The sequence below is a fragment of the Bactrocera neohumeralis genome, chromosome 2, assembly GCF_024586455.1.
Source record: "Bactrocera neohumeralis isolate Rockhampton chromosome 2, APGP_CSIRO_Bneo_wtdbg2-racon-allhic-juicebox.fasta_v2, whole genome shotgun sequence".
In the NCBI taxonomy this organism is placed as follows: Eukaryota; Metazoa; Arthropoda; class Insecta; order Diptera; family Tephritidae; genus Bactrocera; species Bactrocera neohumeralis.
In genome coordinates, this window is record NC_065919.1 from 84,788,816 (window position 1) to 84,816,498 (window position 27,683).

At 39.2% G+C, this 27,683-nt stretch overlaps 1 protein-coding gene across 2 annotated transcripts in view; it reads right to left on the reverse strand.

Moving 5' to 3' along the window:
* Positions 1-910: 910 nt before the first annotated feature.
* Positions 911-27,683, reverse strand: part of LOC126751708 (DNA-binding protein RFX2) — a 38,197-nt gene continuing 11,424 nt past the window's right edge. The window contains exons 3-12 of one of the 2 annotated variants that reach the window (XM_050462180.1): positions 24,647-25,223; positions 24,295-24,529; positions 5,504-5,588; positions 5,224-5,434; positions 4,974-5,138; positions 4,252-4,692; positions 3,860-4,162; positions 3,473-3,787; positions 1,742-2,110; positions 911-1,657 (exon numbers count right to left, since the gene is read on the reverse strand). In XM_050462180.1, the coding sequence (XP_050318137.1) occupies positions 1,496-1,657; positions 1,742-2,110; positions 3,473-3,787; positions 3,860-4,162; positions 4,252-4,692; positions 4,974-5,138; positions 5,224-5,434; positions 5,504-5,588; positions 24,295-24,529; positions 24,647-24,934 (2,574 nt within the window). In that variant the 5' untranslated portion in view covers positions 24,935-25,223 and the 3' untranslated portion in view covers positions 911-1,495. Of the gene's footprint in view, positions 1,658-1,741; positions 2,111-3,472; positions 3,788-3,859; positions 4,163-4,251; positions 4,693-4,973; positions 5,139-5,223; positions 5,435-5,503; positions 5,589-12,896; positions 13,673-24,294; positions 24,530-24,646; positions 25,224-27,683 lie in introns of those variants that run through there. The other variant, XM_050462181.1, reaches the window with a different exon arrangement.

A 27,683-nucleotide genomic window follows, 5' to 3' on the forward strand; every position in this document is an offset into this window, starting at 1 on the left:
AAACGATATATTCACCGTAACGTTGCGTCCAACAGCATCTTTGAAAAAATACGGTCCAATGATACTGGGATACACAAATATGCGATTTAACGCCTTTAGACTATTTTTTGTGGGGCTACGTCAATAAAAAAAAAAAAATACTCTAGCAACAAATAAAAAATAAAATTTAAATGCTAAAATATATAACATATAAATATATGTATACAAAATAACAAAAAATCACCCGATATACTGGGATACACAAATATGAATAAATGCCAAATAAAAAATAAAATTTAAATGCTAAAATATATAATATATAAATATATACAAAATAACAAGGTCATACTAATTTAAATTTTTTTACGCTATTTGAGCAAAAATCTTCGCAAGTGGCAGCGAAGTTGAAGATATTCCTTCTTATGGCGATTTTAGAATATATTTTCTATTACTTAGCTATCACTTCAAATTTTTTAAGTGCGGAATTGACTGAGGGAAAAGTTGGAAGAAGTTAAAAAACTAATAAGAAAGTGTTTCCAATTTTTGAAAACTTAGAGTTTTGTACAAAAACAAAAAATATGTTAGTTATCTCATTTCATTCGTTCCACGTTGTGTCCCTTATTCTACAACGTAAAAAGTGCTTACAAGCCAAAGCGTGTAGTTAATTTAAGATGCCGGTTCGCTTCTTCATTCTAGGAATATTATTTTTGCAGCGGAAGAGGTTCCAAGTAGTGGAATTTTCATTTTCCCCCGGGAAACATTGGCGTTCATACTTCGTGAAACCTTACAAAACTGACACTAGATGATATTTTATACATATACAAACATATATATATATATATTTATATATATGCAAAGGCATAAAAAGCAACAACTATACATACAAGCATACATACGTATATAATATGTATATGACACCTAAACATGATAATTATTTTCATAGTATATTTTTACGTATTGTATTGTACCAATTCTTCGAAAAACAACTTTACAATCAATAAACACCCACAAGCACATACGCTAGAGACGCACAATTGGGGTGTCGGCATTTTCTTTATGTATGGACGGCTTAACACTATTTGGTGGCAATTACAAATTACTTGCCTTCTATTCAAATAAACATGCGTAAAAAAAAACTTAAAAATTAAATCTTTATAATATTAGTTACTTAATTTGTATGTCTGTATTATTTAAATGCTTAAATGCTTGGAAATGTATTCCTTTGCTAAAACATATAATGCAAGTTCTCGCGCACGCGCCTGCATATATAATATTATTTATATTTTTGCATTCTTACATATATGTATGTATGTATATATTTGGTGCTTCAATGGCGTTTCTTGCAGCTATGGCTATGGCTATCTTTTATGGACTACAACTAGTACTACTACCACTATAAGGATGCCAACAAGCAAAGATACTCGGCAAACTTTGCCTGCAGCACGCCAACATCATTACATTGAATACTGCTGGGTGTCGTTCGGTGTACGCTCTGCAGTTCTATCGCGGCACTTACTCATTCGTGCTTTAGACGCTTTGCAGGATTGCCGACAGAGGAAGTAGTGTTGATGTTCACTGAGTTATGTTGTTGTTGTTGTTGTTGCTGCTGCTGCTGCTGTTCATGGGTCTCGCTGATAAACTCCAACTGGTAGTCAAACTCGAAGTCAATATCCTTGTGCTGCAATGCGGTGGGGAGATCGAAACGATTTTGTAAGTCAACCTAAATGGTAAGATGAGGTTATGCTAATTTTTTAAGACTTACCATGCGATCGCAGATAACCGCTATGGCGGTCTTCTGCTGTGCCTCAGCTATTTTGTGCTCGACCAGGTAAAACATGTACTCATCATAGAGTAAACGTATCAAATGAAAACTGCCGAAACTGGAAGCGGATCGTAATGTCAGGTCACGTATAACCATGGAGCTGTAAAAGCTCCACTTGAGTAGAAATTGACGCGCTGCCTTGGCGTAGCTGGGCTTGCCACGATACTCCTGTAAGGCAGAATCAACGACCAATTGCAGCCAAGACGCCCATTGTTCCAAGGAGCTTTGTTGTTGTAGTGCCGACTTGAAATCATTTTCCAAACGTTGCACTACCGCCGGCTCACATTGACATACCCAAGCTGCTTGTTCCTGCGAAAATATGTATTAAATATGTTTATTAACATCCATAAGCCAAAGCATGTACGGTGTTCATATGGATATTAGGGGTGTCGAAAGCATTTTATCAAATAAAGATCGTAACAAGAAAAAGCGTTAGCTTCGCATGTACCGAAGCTATATACCCCTCACAGGTGCATTTAACTATATTCAAAAACCTAACCTATCTTATTGTGGTCCTGGAGGATGGAGTCATATGTAGAAATTCACGCAAGTGAGGAAAGTTCGCCAACCAATTGGGAGTGGCCAGAAAAGATTCTTTTACATATGGCTCAAGCAACTCACGACTTTTTTTTTCCTAGACTATGTATCCTCTGGGTAGCCAAAGAACATCTGTTTGAAGGCGAGCTAAAGTGAGAAGGCGAACGATCTCTCCCTAGAGGTGTGCGCTGTGTTTCAGACCCACCACGTAAAAACGCCCCCAATGAGAATGAAACAACAGCCTCAGAAGAGACCCGCCGGGGGAAGTGTAGAAAGAGGAAGAGATCCACTTCTTTGGAAAAACCAGGTGAATACGGACCTGGCTTCGCTTGGAGGCTTCAATTGGCGCCCCTTTGCAAAAAGAAGAAACAACTGGCTCGCTATTGTTAACTTGGTTGGTCAGCAGCTTCTCAGGGAAATTTTAGTTTTAAATTGAGGTATTTGCGCATATACTCGTACATAAAGACATTTGTACATACCAACTGATCAAATTTGACTCGGACTAGTTCATTTAAACTGCGCGCGCAAATCGAGTCGATTAAGATTTTTTTCAACGATCAGTACAACCTATTTCTACCTACGTGTTAAATATGAGCGACATATGAAAATTAGTTACTGCTTGTTTACGACACGAAAAGTTGGTTTGGCGATGACGGCATTGTTCCGTTGAAAGTCCTTCGCTGAAGGCTGGAAAATTGAACGAAACGTTGTCAATCCTAAATTGACTGAAAAGAGCCTATTTGGAGGCGATTATAAAGATTAAAATGCGTGAAAATGTTTTTATTTTTCAATCCGGGTCAAATCTGACCAGACAAGCTGTTCAGGGCATAAATAAATGTTTTATTCACTATTGAGATTGATATGATTGGTTTCTGACAATTAACTTGCAGTGACTGAACTGCGCAACCAAATTTTAATATTATATTTTAAACAGACGGCAACCTTTCCTAAATATAAGCCCTTTCATACAACTATATTTTGATACCAATATTGCATTGCTCGATTTACCAATGATATGCCAATTTAACTTTACAGCGAGCAAAAAACTCAATCGACGTATTCATTTTTCAAACACCATGCGCTCATGTTCGTTCAATTTCGAAATAAATCGAAAAAATTTAAAAAACTACTAACTTGAACATTATGGAAGTCCACACGATTTAAGTCGTTCAGCATTTGTGTTATTTGCGAACTATTCTGAAGTACGGCACGCGCTGCTTGCGCCAAATGATTGAGCGAAGTGTAGCGTCGGAGAGTTTGGCAAAATGCCGACACCGCGGCCGATTTGATTTGTACCAAGCGATCAGGCACGCCGACCATGGATTCGCACAACCAAAGTTCCAGGTTTTTGGCGAAATTGCGAATGGCCTGTGTGAGAGCATTCGGTATGGAGCGTAGAACATCGGGAATGATTACATCGACCATGTTTTGGTAGAATTGATAGTCAACCTAACGAAGAAAAATATTAAGTATTAGTATTGCCACTTCCGCCGTGCAATCGAAACAAAAACACCACCTCACCTCTTTGATAAACTTTTGTACTTCTGCGCAATGGCATAGCAGATATAGTTTCGTCTTGCTCAGATACTTCTCCTCTTCACATTCCTCTAAATTGTTGTTGTCGTTGGCACGCCAAAAGTCACGCCACAAATATTCAATGGTGCTGAACTCGAGATTCAGCACAGCATCCAAAAAGGATTCGCAATGCTCGCGGTACATGGCGCGAAATGTCTCCACATCCTCATGCGAGAGCTCACTACTGTAGGTGTGATTCAAATCGATGGCGGGAAACGAGGGAATTGCGCCAGCGCCATCGCCCAAATACTGTCAGCAGAAAAATCAATGTTAGGAATCAGTATTCATAATTAAATCGATGATTTTCAGCGCATTTTTATTATTGCATAACAATTTACCTGTGCACAAGTTTCGTAGGATTCTGGCTTGAAGCTCAACTTCTTCAAACTGCGATTGCCATTGTTCTGCATATTGCTACTACCGCTGCCGCCGCCTCCACTGGTCGACACTACACCGCCGTTGGCCGTAGAATGACCGATGCCGGTCGATACACTATTCCCGGAATGTGTTGAATACGTCGGCTTTTCGTCCATCATGTGATTCAGTATCGAGTCCGGTTTGATGCGTATGCCATAGTAGTGATATTTCGAGTTGCCGCGTGTGCCCAAACGACGTGTACGCAAGCCAGAGAACACCGAACGAATTAGTTTGCCGAAACTGGCGGCATTCACCGGCTCCAATTTGTTCTCGTTGCAGTGCTGTATGTAGTGGTTGTACAGCGTGGAACGGGGTAGACTGACGCCATCGGCCGTCTCGTAGTTGCGTGACAACCACTTGATCTGCAGCAGCAGCCACCACCGAGCGCAGCATGCAAGATAACAATGTGGGCAAGAAAGAGAAGGAATATACATGTGAGCAATTGGAATTTATGCGCTGCTACAAGGAAACAAATTGCAAGTGTGTGTGTGAGGTGCACGGGTGTGGGCGTGCACACTGAGTGCAATGCGTGAAAAGTTGTTTTATTAATGAAAAATTCCGCACACAATTTGCGCAAATATTTTACAACTCAAATCAATTTGTGCCCAAAACCTTTGAGGCGGCATAATAGTACTGCACTTACCGTGGCTGAGGCTACTTTGTTGGAGGTGCCGAGTCCATTTTGTTCGCTGTCTGGCGATGCGCCCCCGCCGCCAGTGCCGATGCTACCGCCACTCACCGAATTCGTAGTTGTTGTAGATGTGGGCGTTTGCGGTGTACTCTGCGCCTCCTGAATGTAAGCCACTTCCTAAAAACAATAGCCATTATTACAGTTATAATGGGTACGCACTCCATGCGTGGTTTTGTGCCTATTATTAGGCTAAAACATTTACCGTTAAGCTCTGCGGCGAGTCGCGACTATGCGATTGCGACGAAGTGTTCAGCAGTAATCCCTCTTCCACGGGTACTAGGTACGGCAGGGACGAAGCGTGTGTGGTCGGTCCGTTTGCAACCGAAGCGGTTGCGTAATTGCTGCCTGCCGCCGTGGAGTAATAAGTTTGACCATTCGTTTGATAGTCGCCAACTGGGCAAAAGGGATACGTCCTGTGTAATGGAAGTACAAATTATCTCGTTAATTATTAGCACAATTTCATTGATATGCACTCTGCTTACATTTGGGTTTGGCTGGAATTGCCGTGATACAACTCTGTATCTACATATTGCACTTGATAGTTCTGGCCAGCATCCTGCGCAGAAACTGCGGAAGTAATACAAACAAATAACAGATGATTAATTTTAAAACGAAAAGGAAGAACAAATATTTACACTTTTAATTGCCTTAATATTGCCCTAAATCTAAACGTAAAACTAATAAATTACAATATATACTATATACATATATATCGGGGTTTCCAATAGGGATGGTATGATTTCCAAGCACCGTTTCGGTCATTTTAATATGTCTTGATCTGTGATTTTTTTAATTTATTCAGCAAAGTCTAAAATTTCATGGAAAGATATACGCAAGAACAACGTTTACAAAATGTTCAATTTTGTGATCGAAATAATCGTCCACCTATAACCGACCACGTCGAATTGGTTAAAATTTCGAGCGTACATTTTCTTTACATAATGTTCAAGTGTCAATAATGCAAAGAACCGTTCAAAGCAATGAAAATATTGCCTCCGCTCAAGCAAGTGTTGCTGAAGACCGCAATTTGCCGATTCCAAGACGTTCTCAAGAATTGGGACTGTTTTAAACAACATTCTGGCGGATTTTGGTTTTCATCCGTATAAAATTGTTTTCACTCAAGAACTGAAGCCATTGGACCACCGTAAACGTTTTGAATTTGCTGATTGTTTTGGAACAACTTAAAAACGATAACGATTTTCTTTAGAAAATCGTCTTCTCATGATGCTCACTTTCATCAGAGTGGTGTGGTAAATAAACAAAACAGTTGATTCTGATGCAAAGAAAATTCAAAAGTTAATTATGAACAACCATTACTTCACCTAAATTGACAGTTTGGTGTGGTTTTTGGTCTGGTGGAATCAGCGCTACTACTTCGGACTGAGTAGGCAATTGAGAAGTAAAGCCCTCTCTCGATTAACAAAAACCAAACTCCATAAGTCACTCATAATTCCCGTCCTGCTATATGGTGCAGAGGCTTGGACGGTGACAACAACTGATGAGTTAACGTTGCGAGTTTTCGAGAAAAAAGTTCTGCGAAAGATTTACAGTCCTTTGCGCGTTGGCAACGGCGAATATCGCATTCGATGGAACGATGGGCTGTATGAGATATATGACGACATTGACATAGTTCAGCGATTTGAAAGAGAGCGGCTACGCTGGTTAGGTCATGTTGTCCGAATGGGCGAAAACAAGCGGTGTCTACGCCAATTAAGAAGAAGAAGAAGTACTTTTTTCGAAATGTAGCGGCTACTCAATGTCAATGAAGAGCGGTATAGATCAATGATAACCGACTTTTTATGGGCACAATTGAAAAAAGTTGATCTTTACAACAACTGGTTCCAACAAGACGGGGCTACGTGGCACTCAGCACGTGTAAAAACGATTTATTGCGAGATTGGAGTTTGGAGATTAGATTATTTCAAGAAATTGTGACATTGAATGGCCCCCAAGAATTTGTGATTTAACACTATTAAACTACTTCTTGGCGGGTTATTTGAAGTCATTAGTCTTTACAAATAAGCTCGAGACTCTCCATCTTTAGAAGTCAATATTGAAATTAGGTTTATTCAATCTGTTCCTTCAAAAGAAGTCGTGGAAGCTATTTGAATGATGTTATATTCAGAACGCAATTGCATCGCTTGTACTTAACATTCCCTGAATTAGGGTGTGTGGTTTCTTAAAAAGAATTCATATTACTCTTATTGGCAATCCCTATATACATATGTATGTACAAGGTTCCAAAGTAAACAGGACTTAAAAAAACAGAACAAATGGTTTTTTGGCCAAAATCAATTTATTTTATTCAAAATAGCCTCCTTTTGCTTCAATACAGCTTTTTGCACGGTCCAAAAGCATGTCGAAGGAGTGTTTTATGCCGGTGCAAGCCTTTTAATGGCCTCTACGTCTGCATAACGCTTTCCTTTCTTGGGCAAATGCATTTTTCCGAAAAGGAACAAGTCGCAAGGTGCCATATTAGGTGAACACGGCGAGTGGTTAATGGTTAAAATGTGATTTTTGGCCAAATAATCGTCCTTAGAGAGTTGGATTCTGAGCAATGGTCGTCAGTCAATTTGTGCAGAGCAAACCGTGCACACATCTTTCGTAAGCCCAAATATTCGGTCAAAATGCGATAAAACGATGTTTTGGAGATGTTCAAACCCATTTCCATGAATTTCAAACGCACATTTTCGATGGAATTTCCGGTGATCACGGATTTTGATTGGCCCACATTTTGATCGTCATTTATGTCCTCACGACCACTTTGAAAAGTGGCCTCTGCAACGGGATAAGCAATCATCGCCATAAACTTGTTTCACCAATTGAAACGTTTCGGTAAAAATTTTACAATTTTAAAACAATATTTTATGTTGGATCTTTGTTCCGATATATTTACTTTGGAAATCAGCTTGTAGTTCAATATAGAGAGATTTTCGATTCGTTTTTCGTTACTCCAAGAATAAAATGTCAAAGTTAGGCATTTTTAAGGGCTTTAGACTGGTCTAACCGCATTTATGTGCGGTTTTGAATGAATAAAATATATGAACAATTTGTTTCGGAGATTGTAGCGTTGCATTTAATAATAACACTAATCAACAAATTTGAAGAAAATTTTTGCAACTGATGTGCTAAGCGGTATGTAAGGTATTTGTGGCGTCCTGATACGAATTTGAGTTCAAAAATTTTCCACCACGTATACATATTTATGTCATTTTAGAAAAAAATCTATGTGTTAGGATTTTTTTTTTATAATTTTCGGTTTTAGCAACCCAAAATTTGATATAAACAGCCTCTAAGATCATAGTTGAAAGATTGTAAACTAGTGTAATCTATGCTCGATTCCACAAAGATAGCATGTCTAATCAAAAAATTAGCTACACAAGGACTTTAGTTCTATATGCTATAGTGGTCTGCCGTCAGCGGTTTTGACAAATGAGAAGTTTTTTGGAGAGAAAGGGGCTAAACGGTAAAATTTCAGATCCGAGTCTCTAAATCTGAAGGATTAGTTCAAACTGGTTGGGGCGGAACTGAAACTTTAAACACGTTTTCTTAAAACTGTTTTTTGCAAAACGATATTCACAATTTGTCATGTTCTACCTCGACTTTTTATAAGAAAAAAGCCATATAAATATGACTGGTATTAGCCATATTTCCAAATTTTAATTTTTACTATTTTTAAAGAATTCGAAACAGTCAAAAAGTCGCAAAAAAATGTTTTTTTTACAAACTTTCCCGTAGTTCCAGAAATTGCTACATTATTTGAGATTAATATTATTTGTTTTTTGGTTTCAAATTGCTAGGAGATAGGTATGGTCACGTGACAATTTTTTGATACCCTAATTACCGATAATTTTTGAAATTAGAATTTTTTTCTATTTTTGTATTTTATTTAACGTCTAGACTAAATTACCTTAAGTGAATAGTTAGGTATATGCGAAAGATAATAATATAATTACTATTATTATGAGAAAACATTGATGTTGATCGAATTTTCGAGGTTCTATACACTTTTCTATCACTCAATTATTAGGTCTACAAATTTGCTTCCCCCGTTTTCCAATAGATGTCTCTAGGGTCAAGCACTGGTCGATTAAATCGTTTTATATCGATCTTGGACATTTGTGTCAACATTAACCCAACAAAATATTTGTAGAGATCTGTTTGCATCCCAAACTTATTGTCAACTGAAAATGTCACTTTTTGAGCCGAATTCTCGACATTTGCGGGAAATTTTGCTTTTCTTTTTTAATTCCAAGAAAAGTGCGGCTGAGGCTCATCGAATGCTTTCAGATACGTACGGTGAGGCTGTCCTAAGTGAAAGAACATGTCGCGAATGGTTTCAACGTTTTAAGAATGGTGATTATGAAGTTGAAGACCGGCATGGTGGTGGAAGGGAGAAGATTTTCGAAGATGCTGAATTGGAAGCATTACTCGACCAAGATACGTTTCAAACCCAAGAGGAATCGGCCGAATCGTTGCAAATGACCCAGCAAGCCGTATCAAAACGCCTCAAAACCATGGGGATGATTCAGAAACAAGGAAACTGGGTTCCTTACGACTTGAAACCAAGAGATGTCGAACGGCGCTTCTTTGCATGTCAACAGCTGCTTCAAAGCACAACCGAACGGGATTTTTACATCGCATTGTAACTGGCGGCGAAAAAAGGGTCCACTAAGATAATCCTAAGCGAAGCGAAGACAGTTATGGGTAAAGCCTGGACATGCCTCCACGTCGACGGCAAAACCGAACGTTCACGGCTCCAAGGTCATGCTCTGCATTTGGTGGGACTAGCTGGGGGTGATATATTATAAGCTGCTAAAGCCAAGTGAAACCATCACAGGAGATCGATACCGAACCCAATTGATGCGTTTGAGCCGAACACGAAAAGAAAAACGGCCACAGTACGAGGAAAGACACGATAAAGTTATTCACCAGCATGACAATGCTCGACCTCACGTCGCAAAGGTTGTCAAAAAATATTTGGAGACGCTGAAATGGGAGATCTTACCCCACCCGCCGTATTCTCCAGACGTTGCGCCATCTGACTACTACTTGTTCCGATCGATGGCACACGGTCTAGCTAACGAGCACTTCAGTTCTTATGAAGAAGTCAAAAATTGGATTGATACTTGGATCGACTCGAAAGATGAGGAGTTCTTTCGTCACGGAATACGCATGCTGTCAGAAAGATGGTCAAAAGTAGTAGCTAACGACGGCCAATATTTTGAATAACATTTTTATACAATAAAGCCTTAACAAAAAAAACGGCGGAAGCAAAGTTGTAGACCAATATTTCTTGATCAAAATCATTTGACATCGTGAAAATGACATGACATAGAAATAAGTAATGAGCGGAAACTCGGAAACAGTGGATAATTTGATGTGGGTGATTCTGTGCTGTTAAGTTTATTTTTTCATTGAAACTAGCCTTATTTAGGTAAACCGATCTGAGCGATATGGTTTGCAGGATATACCTCTTGTGCAATGGTTTGGTGATGTTTTGACTTAAAACGACTATATCGATCCATCGACAGCCGGGCTTACATGAAAAAAATATATGAAAATTTACAAAATAAAAAATGGTGTAGCGCTTTCCAGGCTCATTAAAATGTAAAGAGTTTCTTCTGGCGAAAATTTTTCTCTGCGCAATTCCTCCTCGATATAAAGAATCCGTATTCTAAGTATATATGCTGTGTCAGAAGAACGTGTGTATTTCGTTTCTATTTTTAATTTGGTTCACTTTTAATATCTCGTTATAGCATTCTGACAATAAAATATCGCAAACGGGCCAAAATAAAAAGTTTACGTTGCCTTTAAACTCAAACTTGCTAAGTTGAATACGTACAAGTAAATACATTAGGTGCGGAACTAAATTCTCGCTGTTTTTTTTAATAAAAATGCATTTTTATTGTAATGTAATTTCTGGCAAAGCTCGAATATTATAACGGTAAAACTGTTAATCTTGTGATGCTATCCAAGAATCAAGCCATTTTCCGATGACGTCTTGTGAGTGGACCCGCTTCTGAGCCAGACCATGAGTTATCGAATGGAACAAATAATAATTGAAAAATGCAATATCTGGGAAATATAGCGGGTGGGGTAGGACTTCCCATTTTAGCGTTTCCAGGTAGGGTTTAACGAGTTTGGCAACATGAGGCGGTCATTAGGAACCCAAGTTCCTTGTTTCTGAATAATTCGCAGTGCATATAGTCGATTTTAAAAAGCTTTGCGGATGACGCCTTTGCCTGAAGCTAGCCTTCTTGTGTTTGACTTGGGTCTTCCGTAAACTTTTTGGAGTTCTCGTCGTGCTTTAGTCGCCAATTTCTTCGACTGAAAGAAGAAAATCAACACTTCACGCAAACGACGATTATTTGGCGAAAAAAAACCGCACAACCAAAAGTATATGACATACACGCGCAAATATTATAAGAACTCTACCGATAGTGTCAGTGACAACACCACTCACTCGCCATATAACGGTACGGTTAAAAACTACTAAAACGCTGACCGATTTCAATTAAATTTGGTACGTGACATTTTTATGTTACAGTGCGAAAATGACCGAAATTAGACTACATACAGCCCCATATAACAAAATATTTAATTTTATTTGAAACTTTCACTTTCCGGTATACAAATCAACAATAAATTACTATATCAAGATAAAATTTTGCATGAATAGTGAACTTGAGCTGTGCCGCCTTATGACTAAAAATTGTAAATCAAACCAAAACTGTTGAAGCTCCTAGATACTGAAATGTGAAATTCAGAGAGATTCCTTTCCTGACAGTAGTATGTCTGTGTGCTTCAAATGGGTTGAATTGGGACAATACTTCCCTTAGCCCCATATATCTAATATAAGGATTTTCGAATTTCCGGGTGACTTTATACCGCATATATCGGCCAATATGTCAGGTATCTTAACCATACCAGGAGAGCGCGTTTTGTTCATAACAGTGCATATTTGTGGTTAGAATGAATAAAATCGGGCGAAAACTCGCCTTAGACCCCATATAACTAACAGGCCTTATGTACCTGAGGTACTTTTAATGCTTGCAAGTTTCAAGAGTATGAAATGTTCGGTTATACCCGAACTTAGCTCTTCCTTACTTGTTATTCAAGAAGATATTGCAAAAGAGTGGAATTCTGAAATCATAGATTCCTGCGTTCTTAAAATATTCCATACCGATGGTATATTGAATCACTTATTTAACAATAAATCTATCGGCGTGTGATGTTGCTTAAAAGCAAGATGAAAACTTTTTTCGGTTATAAAAAAGAAACTGAAATCTCCACTCAGATATATTCTTTAAATTTTGCCTCTGAAAGGTTTGCGTCGAAGAAAAGGGACAATGCTAAAAAAGGCTTTTTCGAGGATTTCGAGCAAATCTTTCCGTTCATATGGCTTTCCTCTAAAATCTAATTTTTTTCGATCTAATATTGGGTGTATCTATACTAGAGCGGGTCGATTTTTTTTTTGTATAAAATCACGTAGGCGAGAAATGTTTTACGAATAATTTTGAACAATTTAGCTTAAGATACAAAAGGTCTAAAACCGGTTTCTAGCCAGTGGCGAAATTTAAAAAATTTAAATAATGGGTTGTATGGTGGATATTGTTTTCCGATCTGGCCGACTCCGACAAAATATTAGTATTAAATTTCTTTCGGAGAACTCAAGAACTGATGAACAAATTTTTATTATCCCTAAAACTAGGTTTTAGACCCAAGTCTCTTAGGCAAAGTTGCGCTGGATGATCTGTAGAACCTTTCCCGCATACGCAATTTTTCCGTTTTTTTTGGCTACCTGTAAATCGACCCGCTCTAATGTATACATATTTTAAAAGGCACTTTTTAGCTTTGAATGCATATATTTACCACCGCAATAAGAGAGATTGTTATGGCGCCGGTACATGGTAGATGATGTCGAGGACAGTGCAGAGGCTGACGATGAAGAAAATGATGAAGAGTTGGCGGAAAAGCTGGATGCCGTAGCTACGAAAGTCTGATGGTGATGGTGGTGATGATGGTGATGATGATGCAGATGTTGTGGAATTTGCGATTGCTGTTGTTGCAGGTGATATTGTGGTGTAAACTGTTGCGGTTGCTGTGCTGGCGGTTGCAAGATTTGTTGGTGACAACTGTTGTGCAGGTGATGAACTTTGCAGCGACACTTGTCCAAAATCGGATAATTCGGCGAGGTATTCAAATATTGCAAGTGACGCTGTGAATGATCCAAGGAGAGTTTCGAATGCATTCGTCACGTTTTTTACTTCACTCGAGCACCAACGCACTCTTGTCGAACACAGAGTGGTTAAGTCACAAAACAGTCGAACGAAAATATGATTTTTGGGCGATTTCTATGAAATATGGTTAAAGGGACCGAAACAAAATGTTGGCAAAAGCAGGGCTTTCAGTCACTAATGACTGCACCAACGATGCCGCTTGAAGTGGAATAAGCCCCAAAAATACTTTCGCTTCACTCACTTTTGCAACAAGTTTGCACATACACAGGCATATATGTACAGTTCAGTTAAACACAACAAATCATTAGTTCAATGACACCAATAGAGGGTTTAGATGTAACGTAGACGAGAGCGACATCACTAATAGTTACGACCGAAATTGATATCAGCTCCTAAAGCGAAAAATACCAATTACGAAACTAGGAAACCGGAACATAACAACACATAGAACGTCCAATTGATACGGGTATTGAGCGCCGAGGGCGGAACGATGCAACGTCCCCACTTTCCGACCGACCGACAGAGTCGACAATTTCGAGTGATAGTGACAGTGACAGTGACACTGACAGCTGCAGTGTGCTTGCGATTAGAAACCGTCCGAGCGACTGACCGACGCAACCTCAATCAACTGATCCACTGTACGACCGACCGACCGAACGTACTACTAATACAACTAAAACGAACCGAACGCAGCCAAGAACACTCCCGACATTTACTACTACTAGGTGAGACGATATTGAACAGGTTGGCGTTGGTGATGACGCTGGCGATGGCAATGGTGTTGTTGTTGTCGATGTCAATGTCGACAAGGTGCTGTCGTTTCGAGTGTCTAATAGAGAGTGAAAGTTTTACACTGCCCGGAGCGTCCACTTTCGATGCTAACGGGCGCATCAATTTACAAAACATAAATGTGTCGGTCGAAGAGTGCAGTGAGTCGCTGCGAATGTGGAATGTGATGATGTTTATGGCGCAAATCCTCTGCCTCTTTCCATGCGACACTGTGCAGGAGCCGTTGTTGGTATCTACTATACATAAATATGGAGATGTATGTGCGGTGCTCACTTGCGCCTAGCAACCTGGGAGATGCGGCGCGCTAATAATGTACACAACAACGACGATGATGAACGGTAGAATTACAACTGAAACCAAACTCAAATGTTATCCTAGCAATAAGCCTCCGACATTAATGATGGCAAAGTCATGGCGGTAGTGGCGACGACGGCGACGGCGACTACGACTACCGAGACGCTAGCAACGGGTCTTCTCAGTGAGGGTGAAGCGCTTGTACGACGATTTAGCTGCGTGGTGGTGGCGCTTTTCGGTCAGCGGCGTCGAAAGTCGGTATGCGTTATGATTTGAGCCATACACACCACCGCACATTGGCAACTTCAGCACGCATTAATGCCACCACCGCAGCCACCACCATCCATGGATGTAAACTTTTTCAATATTTTGTTAAGAGCAGTAGCCGAGATATTGTTTGTGTCACCAATCTCTTGTAAGATGTCCATTATACAGCCTGCGCACTTATAATACGCCGTATAACGGTCTACTTTTATGGAAAACACTCTCGTTTGTAATACAAAGCGACAGCTGATGTCCCTGGCAAATTATGTTGCGTATACGCACTGCCACATAGCAAAGCCCACGGGCGTTTCGCCTTCATAGTTTCTTGCCTGCACCAACTCTGTGCATAACAACACAACAAAGCATAGCAACAGCATCCCTGCCATAAATAAAAACGGAAATTATTCATAATTTTTTCTTTTTGTGTTTTTGTTGTTTTTCAGCATTTTGCGTTGCGAGTTCTTTGCTCGGCGTTGACGCAGCTAATTCAGGGATAATCATTACAGCAGCGAATGCAGCGGATTTATTAGCAGCGCAGCAGTGGCGCCAACATTTACGGCAATCCGTCAATCCACAGAGGTCACTTGGCGCCGTGAATTGCCATCCTCCGGTATCACCACCATATTGCTGGCCCAACCACTGTTCGCCCGCCGTCAACCAAAACTACCAAATAATCGACCAATCCGACGCGACCGTTATGCGCGTCGTGGCAAGCACCTCCCTCTGCGTACATTGTGTGCCGTACACACAAGCACACACACACATACTGTTGCTGTTGCGCATGCAGCATCTGTGGCACGTTGCTGGGTGGTGAATCTGTTGCGTGTGTCGATCTCTTTTCTTTTTCACTCTGCCGCTTGTTGCGCGTTGTTGTCAGCGCAACGGCAGATGAGTGGCGTTTCAACCCCGATTTATGTTTCCGGGCTGAGTGGTGGAGCCTGACGGCTGGTGGCCGGGCCGCTTACAGCGCTCTCTGGCTTGACATTTCAGCCAACCGTAAAGCCTGAAAGCGCCACTAAATAATAAGTGGCATAATGCCAAATGTGCGGAATTATGAATTTTTGCAAGGCGAATGTGTGTGTGTGGGAGGTACTGCCACAAATACATACAAACATATATGCATGTGTATCTAACTGTAGATTTGCGCGTAAAATGTGTGTCTGCTATATCCATGAGCGCCTTTATTTATCTTCCGTGAGTTTTTTTTTGTAAATAAAATTCACTTTTAATTTCTCATTTTTCAAATTTGTTTTCCTTTTTGATGCCGTTCACTCGGAAGAGTATGCACATACTAACATACATATAAGCATTTACATACATATGTAAGGAAGTAAATATTCGCTTGTATGCACACAGCACCGCACATTCTCTGTTGGTTTGCGGTGTTTATGTGGTCACCTATGTTGTGGTTGAAAAATAACTTTAAAATGGCGCACACAACTGTTTTAAAGGCAATACGGCTTTCACCTTAATTTAATTGGAATAATCCGTGCGGAATTATTTTTAAATAAATTTAGAAAAAAATGGTTTCTAACAATTATAAATTTATGAGGAATAATAGATAATACTGTATTATCTTTGGTGCGTTATTCCGGGTATTAAGGAAACCTATATTATAAAAAGGCGTCCTTGGATTATAGGGCCAATGGAAAATTACCAAAATCAACTACAAACATTTCTGTCGCATTGTTTTGTAATAGCTGTGGGAAAGTGGCTTGAATGTCTTAAAGACCTACATATATACCAAACCAAACAAATTTTCTTTATAATTTCTCCGTTTTTTGGGTTTGGAACCCGCCAGGTAAAAAACCACACCCAATGAAAATATCGAAACAGCCTCGGATGAGAGACTCCCCTTTTGATGACGACTACTGCAAACGCAAAGAACATGCACCTGGAATGTTCGGTCCCTTAATTGGGAATATGTCACTATCCAGTTGGTTGATGGCATCGTAAGAGTAAAGGCTGACCTAAGAAGTCCGATGGACGGGACAAGAACTGAGACGAGTAGATCCTTGTGCCATTTATCACAGTGATCATATAAAGGAGCGCGCATTCGGTATGGAAGTCGTGGTGGAAGATAGAGATTGCGTCGCCGAGTCTTGGCCTTCACCCCGATGGATGAACGTTTAGCGTCAAGGCGAAGTTCTTCCCACGCCCCGGCGGAAGAGAAGGACGATGTGAACAAAGATGTCTTCTATGAGTGCTTGGAGCGCACCTATGAGAGCTATCCACGCCACAACGCCAGGGTGGGCAAAGAAGGTTTCTTTGGTACAACTGTCAACAATGTCGGTATGGAAGTCGTGGTTCAGCCTCTATGATGAAACATCTTCAAATGGGTTGAGGCTGATTGACATCGCCGGAGCCCGAAATATATGAAATAGAAAAATTCATCAAGCTACCTGGCTGTCTCCGGATCGAAAAAACTACCAACCAGATCGATCATACTGTGATAGATGGACGTGCGTACGCTCCGAGGTCCTAGCATAGACGTGAACCACTCTCTTGTTGCGGGGAAAAAACACACACCTCTATGCAGCAAAAACAAACAAACACAAAGAAGGTTCGACGTCGAGAAGCTGGAACAGGAAAAGGCAAAAGAACAGCTGGTACGATGAGGAGTGCCGTGTCGCAGTGGAGAGAAAACAGACTGTCTACCTCGTAACGTTACAATCGACCACAACATATGCAGGATGGGATAGATACCGAGAGTTGAAGAGGGAAGCGAGACGTATTTGGAGACAAAAAAGACAGAGGCCGAAAGAGGTTTATAATATGGTTTATGGCGGGAAAGTTGAAGTTTTCACAGATGTTACAAACATCTACTGTAGCATCATTACTTTTTGTCAAGATTCTCGACCTAAACTTTTGAAAAGCAATTTTAAGGTTTAGGCATGCGGATCAGGTCTTATTTGGTTCTAACTAACCTTAAAAATATAGTACACTCAAAATTAAATTTTATCCAGACTGGTTCTTTTAAACTGCCCTCGCAAACCGAATCGATAAACTTTTTTTCTAGATTCATACAACAATTTTTATATTTTTTCGTAAAGTTTGATCTTCATATGTCAATTAGAGTGTGTTTAGCAGCTGGCTTATTACGACATGAAAGGGTTGCCCGGCGATTTACTTATACCAGAAGTGCCTTGGAGAGTCTACAATGGCATGAACACATGTATTTAAGTGCCACGAAGCATTCAGTGAAGGTCGTGAAGCCATCGCAAACTTGCTCGGTCGTCCATACACCTCTGTTAATTACGATAACATCGAAAAAGTTAAGCAAAGAGTGCATGAAAATCGCCGAATTGGCATCAGAGAGATACTAGAAGATCTCAACATCTTTTATATCGATTCAACCTGGGCTAATGTTTTAGGCATGTCAATGTTAGAATATTTTTGTATGAATATTTTGACATGTGAAAGATATATGTATTCCGTCGGTGTGTGATAATGTACGAAACATGGCTTATGCATAAATTGACCCCCCAATTGCTTCTACACTTATCGTATTCTCCGGATCGGACTTTTCTCTACAAAAAAAAAAGCTTGAATGCTGGAAAGAAATACCAATACTTAGGGCCATTTTAAAGCAAATATATCTTTTACTTTCAAAATTACGTCGAAAAGTTGGAAGATCGCTATAATCCATGAATCGCACCAGATTTCAATGTTGAAACCTAACATAAAATTTTGACAGAATAAGAAAATTGACTTAGAAATTTCCAAATTTATCAAAACCTAAGCATATTCTTCGAGCGATTTTTTTAAATCGGTGTTTCTGTGATTCGGTAGGGTTATTAAGCGCAAAAAGCCCTTTGCTCAAGGCAAAAAGGACTAAAATCTTTACTGAAACTCTGCTGATACAAGGTAATTAACCTTAACCCCTTCTGAAAATTTTAAATTCTTCAGTCTGCGAGCAATCCAGGTTAGGCAGTTAATAAAAAATTATACAACAACAAAGTGGTGCTCATTGTTATATTTAAATCGAACAAGTGTACTTCGCTCCAATAGATACAACAAATTGATAAGCAACTGCAGCCATTGAAGTACTTTTATCGAACAATCGTTTATGAAAGCAATGACTTGACCAACGAAAGGTCGTGCTGTCATATTTCACTCGGGTGAGTTATTATCAAGATAACATGGACACACACCATATGTACAAAGATATTTCCTGCACAAATCTATTTTTAAAATGCAGCGATGCGCAGATAGGCGAGGGAAAAGAAGAGGTGAAAAGCGAGATAATTTTCTACGATTTCTTATTGTCCTGCGAATTCGAGTGAGACTTCTGATGTTGTTTGTGTAGTAGAGGGCAAGGGGTGGACCTTACAATATGAAAATATGTTTTCAAAGCAGGCGAATGAAAAAATTTTATATTTTATGCGTTGATAGTAATAAATATTTACAGAAGGGCGCACAATGTCACATCCGATGTTATCTAAATCAATTGATGTTTGGGCGAACAATTAAATGAAACCAAACATGTGTAATGCTTGATCGCTTTCACAGCAACTTAGCTACACACTTATGCTAGATATCTAGGTACTGTTAGACATATCCATTTGTTGGTATATGCTACATTGACGGCTTACGAAATAGGTGAAGAACGCACGTGCTCGTCTCATTTCGTGTAAGCTCGAAGAGATTTGGCGGTGTTTATGTGCATAAAACACTCATCCCATATTAAAACGAGCACAAAGGTGTAATCTGCTTTTAATAGCAGGTTTTTGCTACAATAAACTTTTTTGGTGTATTCTTGTTGAGTATTACACGCAGTTAGATTAAATTTTAAGCTTTTCTGCATTAATGATTTAATGACTCGTAGCCCAATTTAATCAGGCCGCGCAGATTCAGCTTGAATACTGTGGGTACACTATGCAGCGCAGTAATCGCTAATATACTCGTAAGAGTAACATACAGTATTGGCAACAATGGGTAGGGTAGTGGCAGGCACAGTGTCATCAAATAAGACAAATATGTGGTAAAAATGAGTAATTCAGCAAAAAGGAAATGGGATTTTGTGAAATAGAAATATAATCGTATAACAATTAATACTGTGTCATTACTTAAGACTCAACGGTTGTTGAATAATTTTTAGTATAAGAGTTTTGAGTGAAACAAAAGGCCATACTTGTGTTTATAAATAACGGGTTTTTCGTTAGAGACGCTACAAAAGTAGACCGATAGGGACAACAAACGACGCCATATTTTTCCTGCTTTTTTTTGACATTTCTCTTCAATAAGGTTTGCCATTTCTTCATGGAAAGATATACGATTCAACAACTAGTCGAAATTATTAAAATTTACTACCGAATTTCGGAATCAGTGGCCTCAACTTTAAGAGCGCTACGTCCAATTTATGGTCGTCTTGAACGTCCTGTCAGATCAATAACTGAGCGTTTAGTGGACAAATTTTAATCCACAGCAAAGTACAAAATGTTCTCGTGCCAGTTAGATAAAGAAGTGCCGATATGTCGAGAATATTGGTGCCGCTAGCGTATTAATTGAGGAAGACCCAAATCTGTGAGAGACTGCGTTGGGCATCACTGTGACGTCGTTGTGGCGAATTTTGCAAAAAGATCTTGGTCTACATCCTTATAAGATCAAATTGACGCAAGAACTGAAGCCTTGACAGAATGCAAGCTCACTATTGTTTATCATATTTAAAAAAAATTAAATATTAAATTTTTTATAAAAACACCCCACTGTGCTACTGCTGTTTGCTGTCAACAAATCGTCTTTTATTGGACAAAGGTGAAATATTTCCGCTGCGTTTGTAGGTAAGTTTTAAGCATGAACAACAAAAGCAACAACAACAAATTCAAAAAAGCGCACTGCGGGAGGTTATTAGCGAGTCGACGAAACGCTCACTCGCCGCCTCACTCCGTCAATGAGCGCGTCGAGGGCAGCGCTATCACTTACCAACTACAATACTTCAAAAAAAGTGCGCATAATTTGATGGGGTGGAGATTTGTAATCAAATCAAGTATCATCACTGACAACAATATTGATTGAGAAGTGCCAAACAACACAACAAACATATGTGTGTATACATACAAATACACACAGACAGACAGACAAACAACAAAACCTACAAAAGTGTGCCAACAACAATTATCGTGTTTAAATCGCAAAACCCTTATTAAACAAATCTCTAGCTTGTTCAGCAACATCAGCACAACATAGGGGGGGTGAGGCCGGCCAATTCACCTATTATATACCATAATGTACACACACACACACACACTTGTATGTGAATATTAGCCAGAGCGCGTACCTGAAGGCTTTGTGCCACTGATACGAATGAAACCGCTATGTTATGATACAGCCATCATGATATAACGCGCGTCGAGCGCTGCCAGGGACAAAGGCAATGTGGTATTTGGGAAATAAAAATATAATAATTACACGCTAGCGGAGACCTGTGAACCGCCGTTGTATATGTGTATGTGCGTAGCCCACTGCATCACTATCGGCTTGGTGTCATAACAAATAGAATGTAACCCTTCACGGCGCAGCATGGGCATGGCGCTGCGGTGCAAAATGAGATACATTTGTGTCATTCTACACCGCTCGACTGTGTTGTTGCCACACGTGCGCCGTGTACGTTTTTGCAGCCTGCAGCGCGATTGTTGCAGGTAAGATTCATTACAAATTAAGTCCTTTTAATTGTGATATCAACAATGAGCCGAAACCGAACTGACAGTCACACGAACACATATAAACATTTGTAAGTAGATGCAAACAACCAAATAACGGATGAAGCGAAGCGGGAGATACGGCGGCTGCTGGCAAACGCGTTTGGCAACTGCAAGTGTATTCCAGATCAAAGTTACTGTTCGGATTAATTAATGCTTCACTGGTAATTGTTTGTTTAACTTTTCGCTGGTTCTAAGACCGGTGCTATATAACAGTTAGTCGGCTACTGCAGCTGGGCTCATTAGCAGGATATAAAGAGTATATTTTAAAATGCTTGCATAATTGCTTGAAAATCATAGATTGCACACTAAGCTTCGGTAATGAAAAAGTAGAGGAAAAAATTAAAACCACTCAAAATCTTCAAATCGAATCTGTGTTTCTACTAATTGTTGGAGGCTATAAAAAATGAAAACCTTTGCAAATCGTTCAACTCTCTTACGAAAATTCACGCTCGGTAAAGAATGTGTTGCGCTCGTTTCTTTCAACTTAAGGTCAACGTAATCGGCCTACTGAACGTACTATTCGCAACATCATCACCCATTATCAGACCTTGCATTATTGGATATATTCGACCGAATAGACCACGTCCAGCAAGCAGTGAGGAAAATTTAGCAGCCGTAGCTGAGAGTGTACACGAGGACCGTGGAGAGTCGATTCGGCGACGTTCGTGGGAACTCGGACTGAAGTATGGAACGACTTGGTCGTCGAGATTATAAATTGAAAGCATAGAAAATACAACTTGTGCAAGAAATGAAGCCGTTCGACCATCCCAAGCGACATCGCTTCGCTCTATGAGCTCTTGAAAAGTTTCGGAAAGATCCGACGTTTTCGAGCCAAATTTTGTTCAGCGATGAGGTCTATTTCGGGCTTAATGTGTATGTAAACATTCAAAATTTCCGCATCTGGGACGAAGAGCAACCTGAAGATTCAAAAACGGTCATTTCATCAAGAAAAAACAATGTTTTAGTGTGGCTTGTGGGCCGGTGGAATCACCGATCTATATTTCTGAAATGATCTCGGCGACATTTGGTTTCAATAACACGGTGCCACTTCCCATATACGTATCGCATCAGTCGAATGGATTAATTGAGAGAACACTTCGGTGAGCAGAAAATTTCACGTTTTTGACCGGTCGATTGGTCACCAAGATCGTGTGATATCACACCGTTAGACTTTTTCCTGTGGGGATATGTAAAGTCTAAAGTCTATGCGGACAATCCCGCTTCGATTCAGGCTTTGGAGCAAAACATAACGCGTGGCCTTCACTAGTTACTAGTCGAAATGCTCGAATGAGTAATCGAAAATTGAATGGATGGACCATCTGAAACGTAGCCAACATATGAAAGTGATAATCTTTAAAAGAACTCAATATTTCGAATGATAACGAACATTCTGCATTAAATTAGAAGACTCTGTGTTTAAAAAAGAAGGGAACCTCGAAATGGATCACCGTTTATTTTAGCATCATCTCACGTAATTACTGATATACACCGTCTAATGTTAAACATAGAAACGGATCTTCTTATATGGCTTGGAAGCTAGAAGACAGACTTCATCTAATTATGACACCAAATCAAATCGCTTAAAATATGTGTCCAACCTATCAGAACTTTTCAGTCCTATTGAGCTTTTTTCGTTCTTTCATAGCTTTGACACGTCTTCAAGGGCAATACAGAAGGTTTAACGGTATTGAAATTTACCCGAATCTTATCAATTATGTTGTTATTGTTGTTGTAGCGGTAGAATTCTGCCGAATGGACAGTTCTTGACCGGATAAAAAATCCGGGTCCGTTCCGTTCCATAGACCCGACTGTCGTGGGAACCATATCCTATCAATTCACATGCTAGCCGGTTCTACGATATCGAAATTTCTTTCGGATTTATCCATCCAAGATCTGTTACCTTAGTCTTCTAACCCTTGATAGATTTCCGTAACTACACAACAACAGGAATATATTATTTTTTCGTATTTTCTAATTAACAGAACTAACCGGCTTACATTGGGCAAATAACTGTTATTCAAGGAGAATTTAAATAAATTTGCAACTAAAACAAAATAATCAATACATCATACATATACATATGTACATATGTATATATATTTTTAGGATATCGAACATGAATAAAATCTAAGTTAAAAAATAAGAAATATTTTTGTCGATTAAGAAAAAATTATCATTTGCTTTAATAAATTGACAAGTTCAAAATGTTTCAGGATTCTAGTGCAGCCTCGATATCCAACGCAGAATAACTCTTGACAAGAGGTGCTACTTCGGACTAAGCAGGCAATTGAGAAGTAAAGTCCTCTCTCGACGAACAAAGACCAAATTCTACAAGTCACTCATTATACCTGCTATATGGGGCAGAGGCATGGGCGATGACAACATATGATGAGTCGTGGAGAGAAGAAAGGTTTCGCCTAATATTTATGGTCCTTGCGCACGGCGAATATCGTATTTGATGGATCGACGACATTGACATAGTTCAGCGAATTAACAGACAGTGGCTACGCTGGCGAGGTCAAGTCGTCCAAATAGATGAAAACACTCCAGCTCTGAGAGTATTCAACGCAGTAGCCGCCGGGGAGGGAAGCAGAGGAAGAGAAAGACCTCCACTCTGTTGGAAAAACCAGGTGGAGAAGGTCCTGGCTACATTTGGAATTGCAAATTGGTGCCAAACTGCGAACTGGAAGAACGATTGGCGCGCTGTTGTAAACTTGGCTCTTACCGCGCAAGCAGGGTCTACGCCAATAAAGAAGAAGATTCTGGTGCAAAAGTTAGAAAAAAGTTCTTCTCCTCTAAACTAGAATACAACCAAAGTTTTCTGCCACATATGTATAAGCTAAAACAATATTCATATTTATTCTATAAAATTCAAATGCCTGAGTAACCCTTCTGTATAACTTTTTTTATATATCATGAGTTGATTTATAGCTACTGTAATAAAAGACCAGAGTTAACATTTGAGACTGATTGACTCACCTGTAACGGTAATGTATTGCGGTGTGCCCTCGTCACCGTCCGCTGACTGCGCCTGCACCAGGGTCACCTGCCCGTTGGCCACATGTTGCGACAAGTCCGCGTTATCTTTAATTGCACTTAAATCTGACATATTGACATGTGTCTCACTGCCAGTGGAATCGGAGCCATCCATCGGCACCACGACGCTGATAAGAGCCACGGCTTCATTCTGTTCATTGCCCACCAATTTGTTTTGCTGCAGCAAATCAAAATGATAACAATTGAAATGACATTTATAGCAACACAAATAGATATATGTACATATATGTGTGTAGAAGAAATGAAAGTAACGGTAAGGTTTAGGATTGCATACTTGTGTGATGACATCCTCCATATTGGCTGCGGCCACAACGTCCACCGTCGTATCAATATATTCAAAGTGCTCGGCATTCGACGAGGATGAGCAAGCATTTGCGATTTCGGTGGCGATCTCCTCATGCTTAATGTCACGTGTTGACAATACATTCACGGTTGCAACATTGACATCGTCCACGGTCGCGTTGACACCGGATGTGGCTGCAGTGGCATCGACCGCGTTTGGCGCCACATTCGCAGTCGTTGAGAGTATAAAGTTTCGCTGTGTTGCAAGTCGTGTGGTCATAATAGCTGGTAACAACACGCACTCGTGTTCGGTTTCGATGTTTGTTGCTCTTAGTTTTTTGGTTAATTATTTTCTACTCTTTATTACTATATTCGTATCGTACTATATATATGTATATATAGTGTGTATAAAGTTGTTGTATGTGTATATAAATTATTTTAGGTGCTGTGTTTGTTTGAGCGCTATTTTGTGGCTTTGTGCTAAAATACTCTTGACTAGATCTTAGTTTACATAAATGAAGGCAACTGTTTGTTCAAATTATTTGGTAGTTTCTCTTTGAAGATTACATCTGTAAAGAAAAAGTATATGCATTTGAGTGGGACATCATTATAATAAGACTCATATATGAAAATTATGTAAGAAATGAAATTTTGCGTATATAAAATATAACTTATAGCGACAAAAGCGTTATGCGCCTAAAAGCGCGCACACAATTCACAAAACCCAACATCGTGGATGTGTGTGTGTGTGGGTGAGTATTTATGCGCTCGTCTGTGTGTGTTGGCGGAAGTGCGGGTGTTGCTAATGATGACTTCCAATTGCCGATTCACCTGGGGTGTTGCTATGAAATTAAACTTTTGCAGGTATTTTTTGCTACCTTCGTCTATTCATCTTGGCATTCTGGCATTCTGCTGCGCCCACCCATTCGGTGCGTTCCGGCGTGAAGCCCCGCGTTCCCATGACGCCTGACACCGTCGCTAGGGACGCCGCAAGAACGTCGCCTTGGCTTTTCTGCCAGCGAATCTGTGTAACTCGCACATTTGTCGGTATACGAGAGCACATCAAATGCCGAATTCCACATTTTCAACTTTAATTGAAATACTTTCCGATCGGCGCAGTATGGTATAATGGTGGCATACACTTTTGTTGTATTATACAACTTGTGGCGTAATTGCATTTTTATTGTACAAATTTGTATACTTCACACACACACACACACTCACAAAGCAGTGGACGTAGTGTGGGCGCATGAAAGTAACAAAAATCACCAATTTATTTAGAAATTTATTTGCGTCGTAATAATATGAGATATAATATGTGAGTGATGAGACACTTCCCGAAGTTTGGTTCGCTTAGGAAATCAAAGTCACAACAGCAGAGTGTCTCAAATTGTTACTTTTACTAAATTTTGGGTGAGAAACGCAAACTATTTTGAGAATTTTTCTACGAAAATTATATTTGAATAAAATGTTCAAAAAATTTCTTGAAAAATTAAGAGTCTGTTGGGAAGCAAAAATCACTCAATAAAATTTGTATAAAAAAATTTCCTTTTTTCTTTTTTTCATGGTTAATTTGCGTCAAATTGTCATACATATATACTTGTACACTGCGTTTCATCAGGTTAGCACACTTCAAGAAAACTATCTCTACACCTTTTCTACGCTATTAATGTCATATGAGTAAGACGCCAACTGCAATAAATTGATGTTTTGCCCTTCAATCCAGACTTAAGGAGTTACATGGGTTTACGTGTTAAAAAAAAATATAATTTTTTTATTGTCTTATTAAATTCTACAACACCTCTAGAATATTGTCCTAAATTTCAAGTTGATCCGAGTAATAGTTTCGGAGCTACAGCCTTGAAAACTTGTGCGCTTGAGGCTAGCTATGCTAAGTGCGGCGTCTTTAAACGCGTTTTTCTCAAAACTGTTTTTTTTTAATTCGTTTGACAGGATTTCTCGAGAACTACTCAACCGATCTTCATGAAATTTTACACAGGTTTTTGAAATACAATTATTAAAGAGTTGGAAGAAGGATTTTTTTTCGATTACAGCTATTTGAAAAGAAAATATTGCGGAATTTTTACAGAAATTTTAATTTTTTTTTAAATCTAGTTTTCAGAGTTCTTTTCTTCGTCCAAGTTCGAAATTAGGGTTTTAACTAAAACACGTATTTTATTTTTTCACTTAAGATGATCCTGTAAGAAGTTATCCTGCCACCGCGGGCGCATCTTTTTTCAGAGAGGTCACCAGAAATGGCGTGGCAATGGCCGAATTTGAAATATTTTTTCCAAAAATTTCAGAATTTCTTTGTTAATAGTGTATGTTTGTAACAATAAAAAATCTAATAAAATATTTAATTTTTTTTTGATGATAAAAAAACCCAAGTTTTGAAAATATTCTGTTTTCACCTTCGATTGTTCATATAAATATGAGAAAATCAGAAACAATAAAGTAGCCAAAAAAATCAGAAGCAATTGTTTTAGTAACCCATCACAAAAACCAGAATTAAAATTTAAAATAATGAACTGTCGCCCTCCGCTCTGTGAGATATTGTTAGAATGTTCACTTCGATTAGTTTTGGAGACTTTATGAAATGGCAAGAAAATTTTATTTAGGTAACGATAGTAGTTATTAAAAAAATTCTCTCTAACTCTGAGTCTTTAAGGGGGTAGAAAAAAATATGCACCTTTCTTGAAAAAATTGAGTCCAGCATGTCCTGACTACAACGTCTGTTAAACTATGTTCAGCTCTGCCCAAATTAATAAAATAGTTATCGCTGCTAAAGCTCTAATTGAAACACTATACTATATATGTACTTTTAAAAAATGTATTTTTGGCTATCACGCAGTTTTATTAAGCTTTTTCAAAATATGATTCACTTCTGTATGTCTTTGGTAAAATTTTTCAATCAGAAGTTGGTTTAAATACCTTTTGAAGACCGATAAATCCAAATGTTGAGGTAAAGAATTTTTGGGTTTAATGTTTCAGAGGCCAATTCGGAGGAGAAACTTAGAACTGCAGCTGTT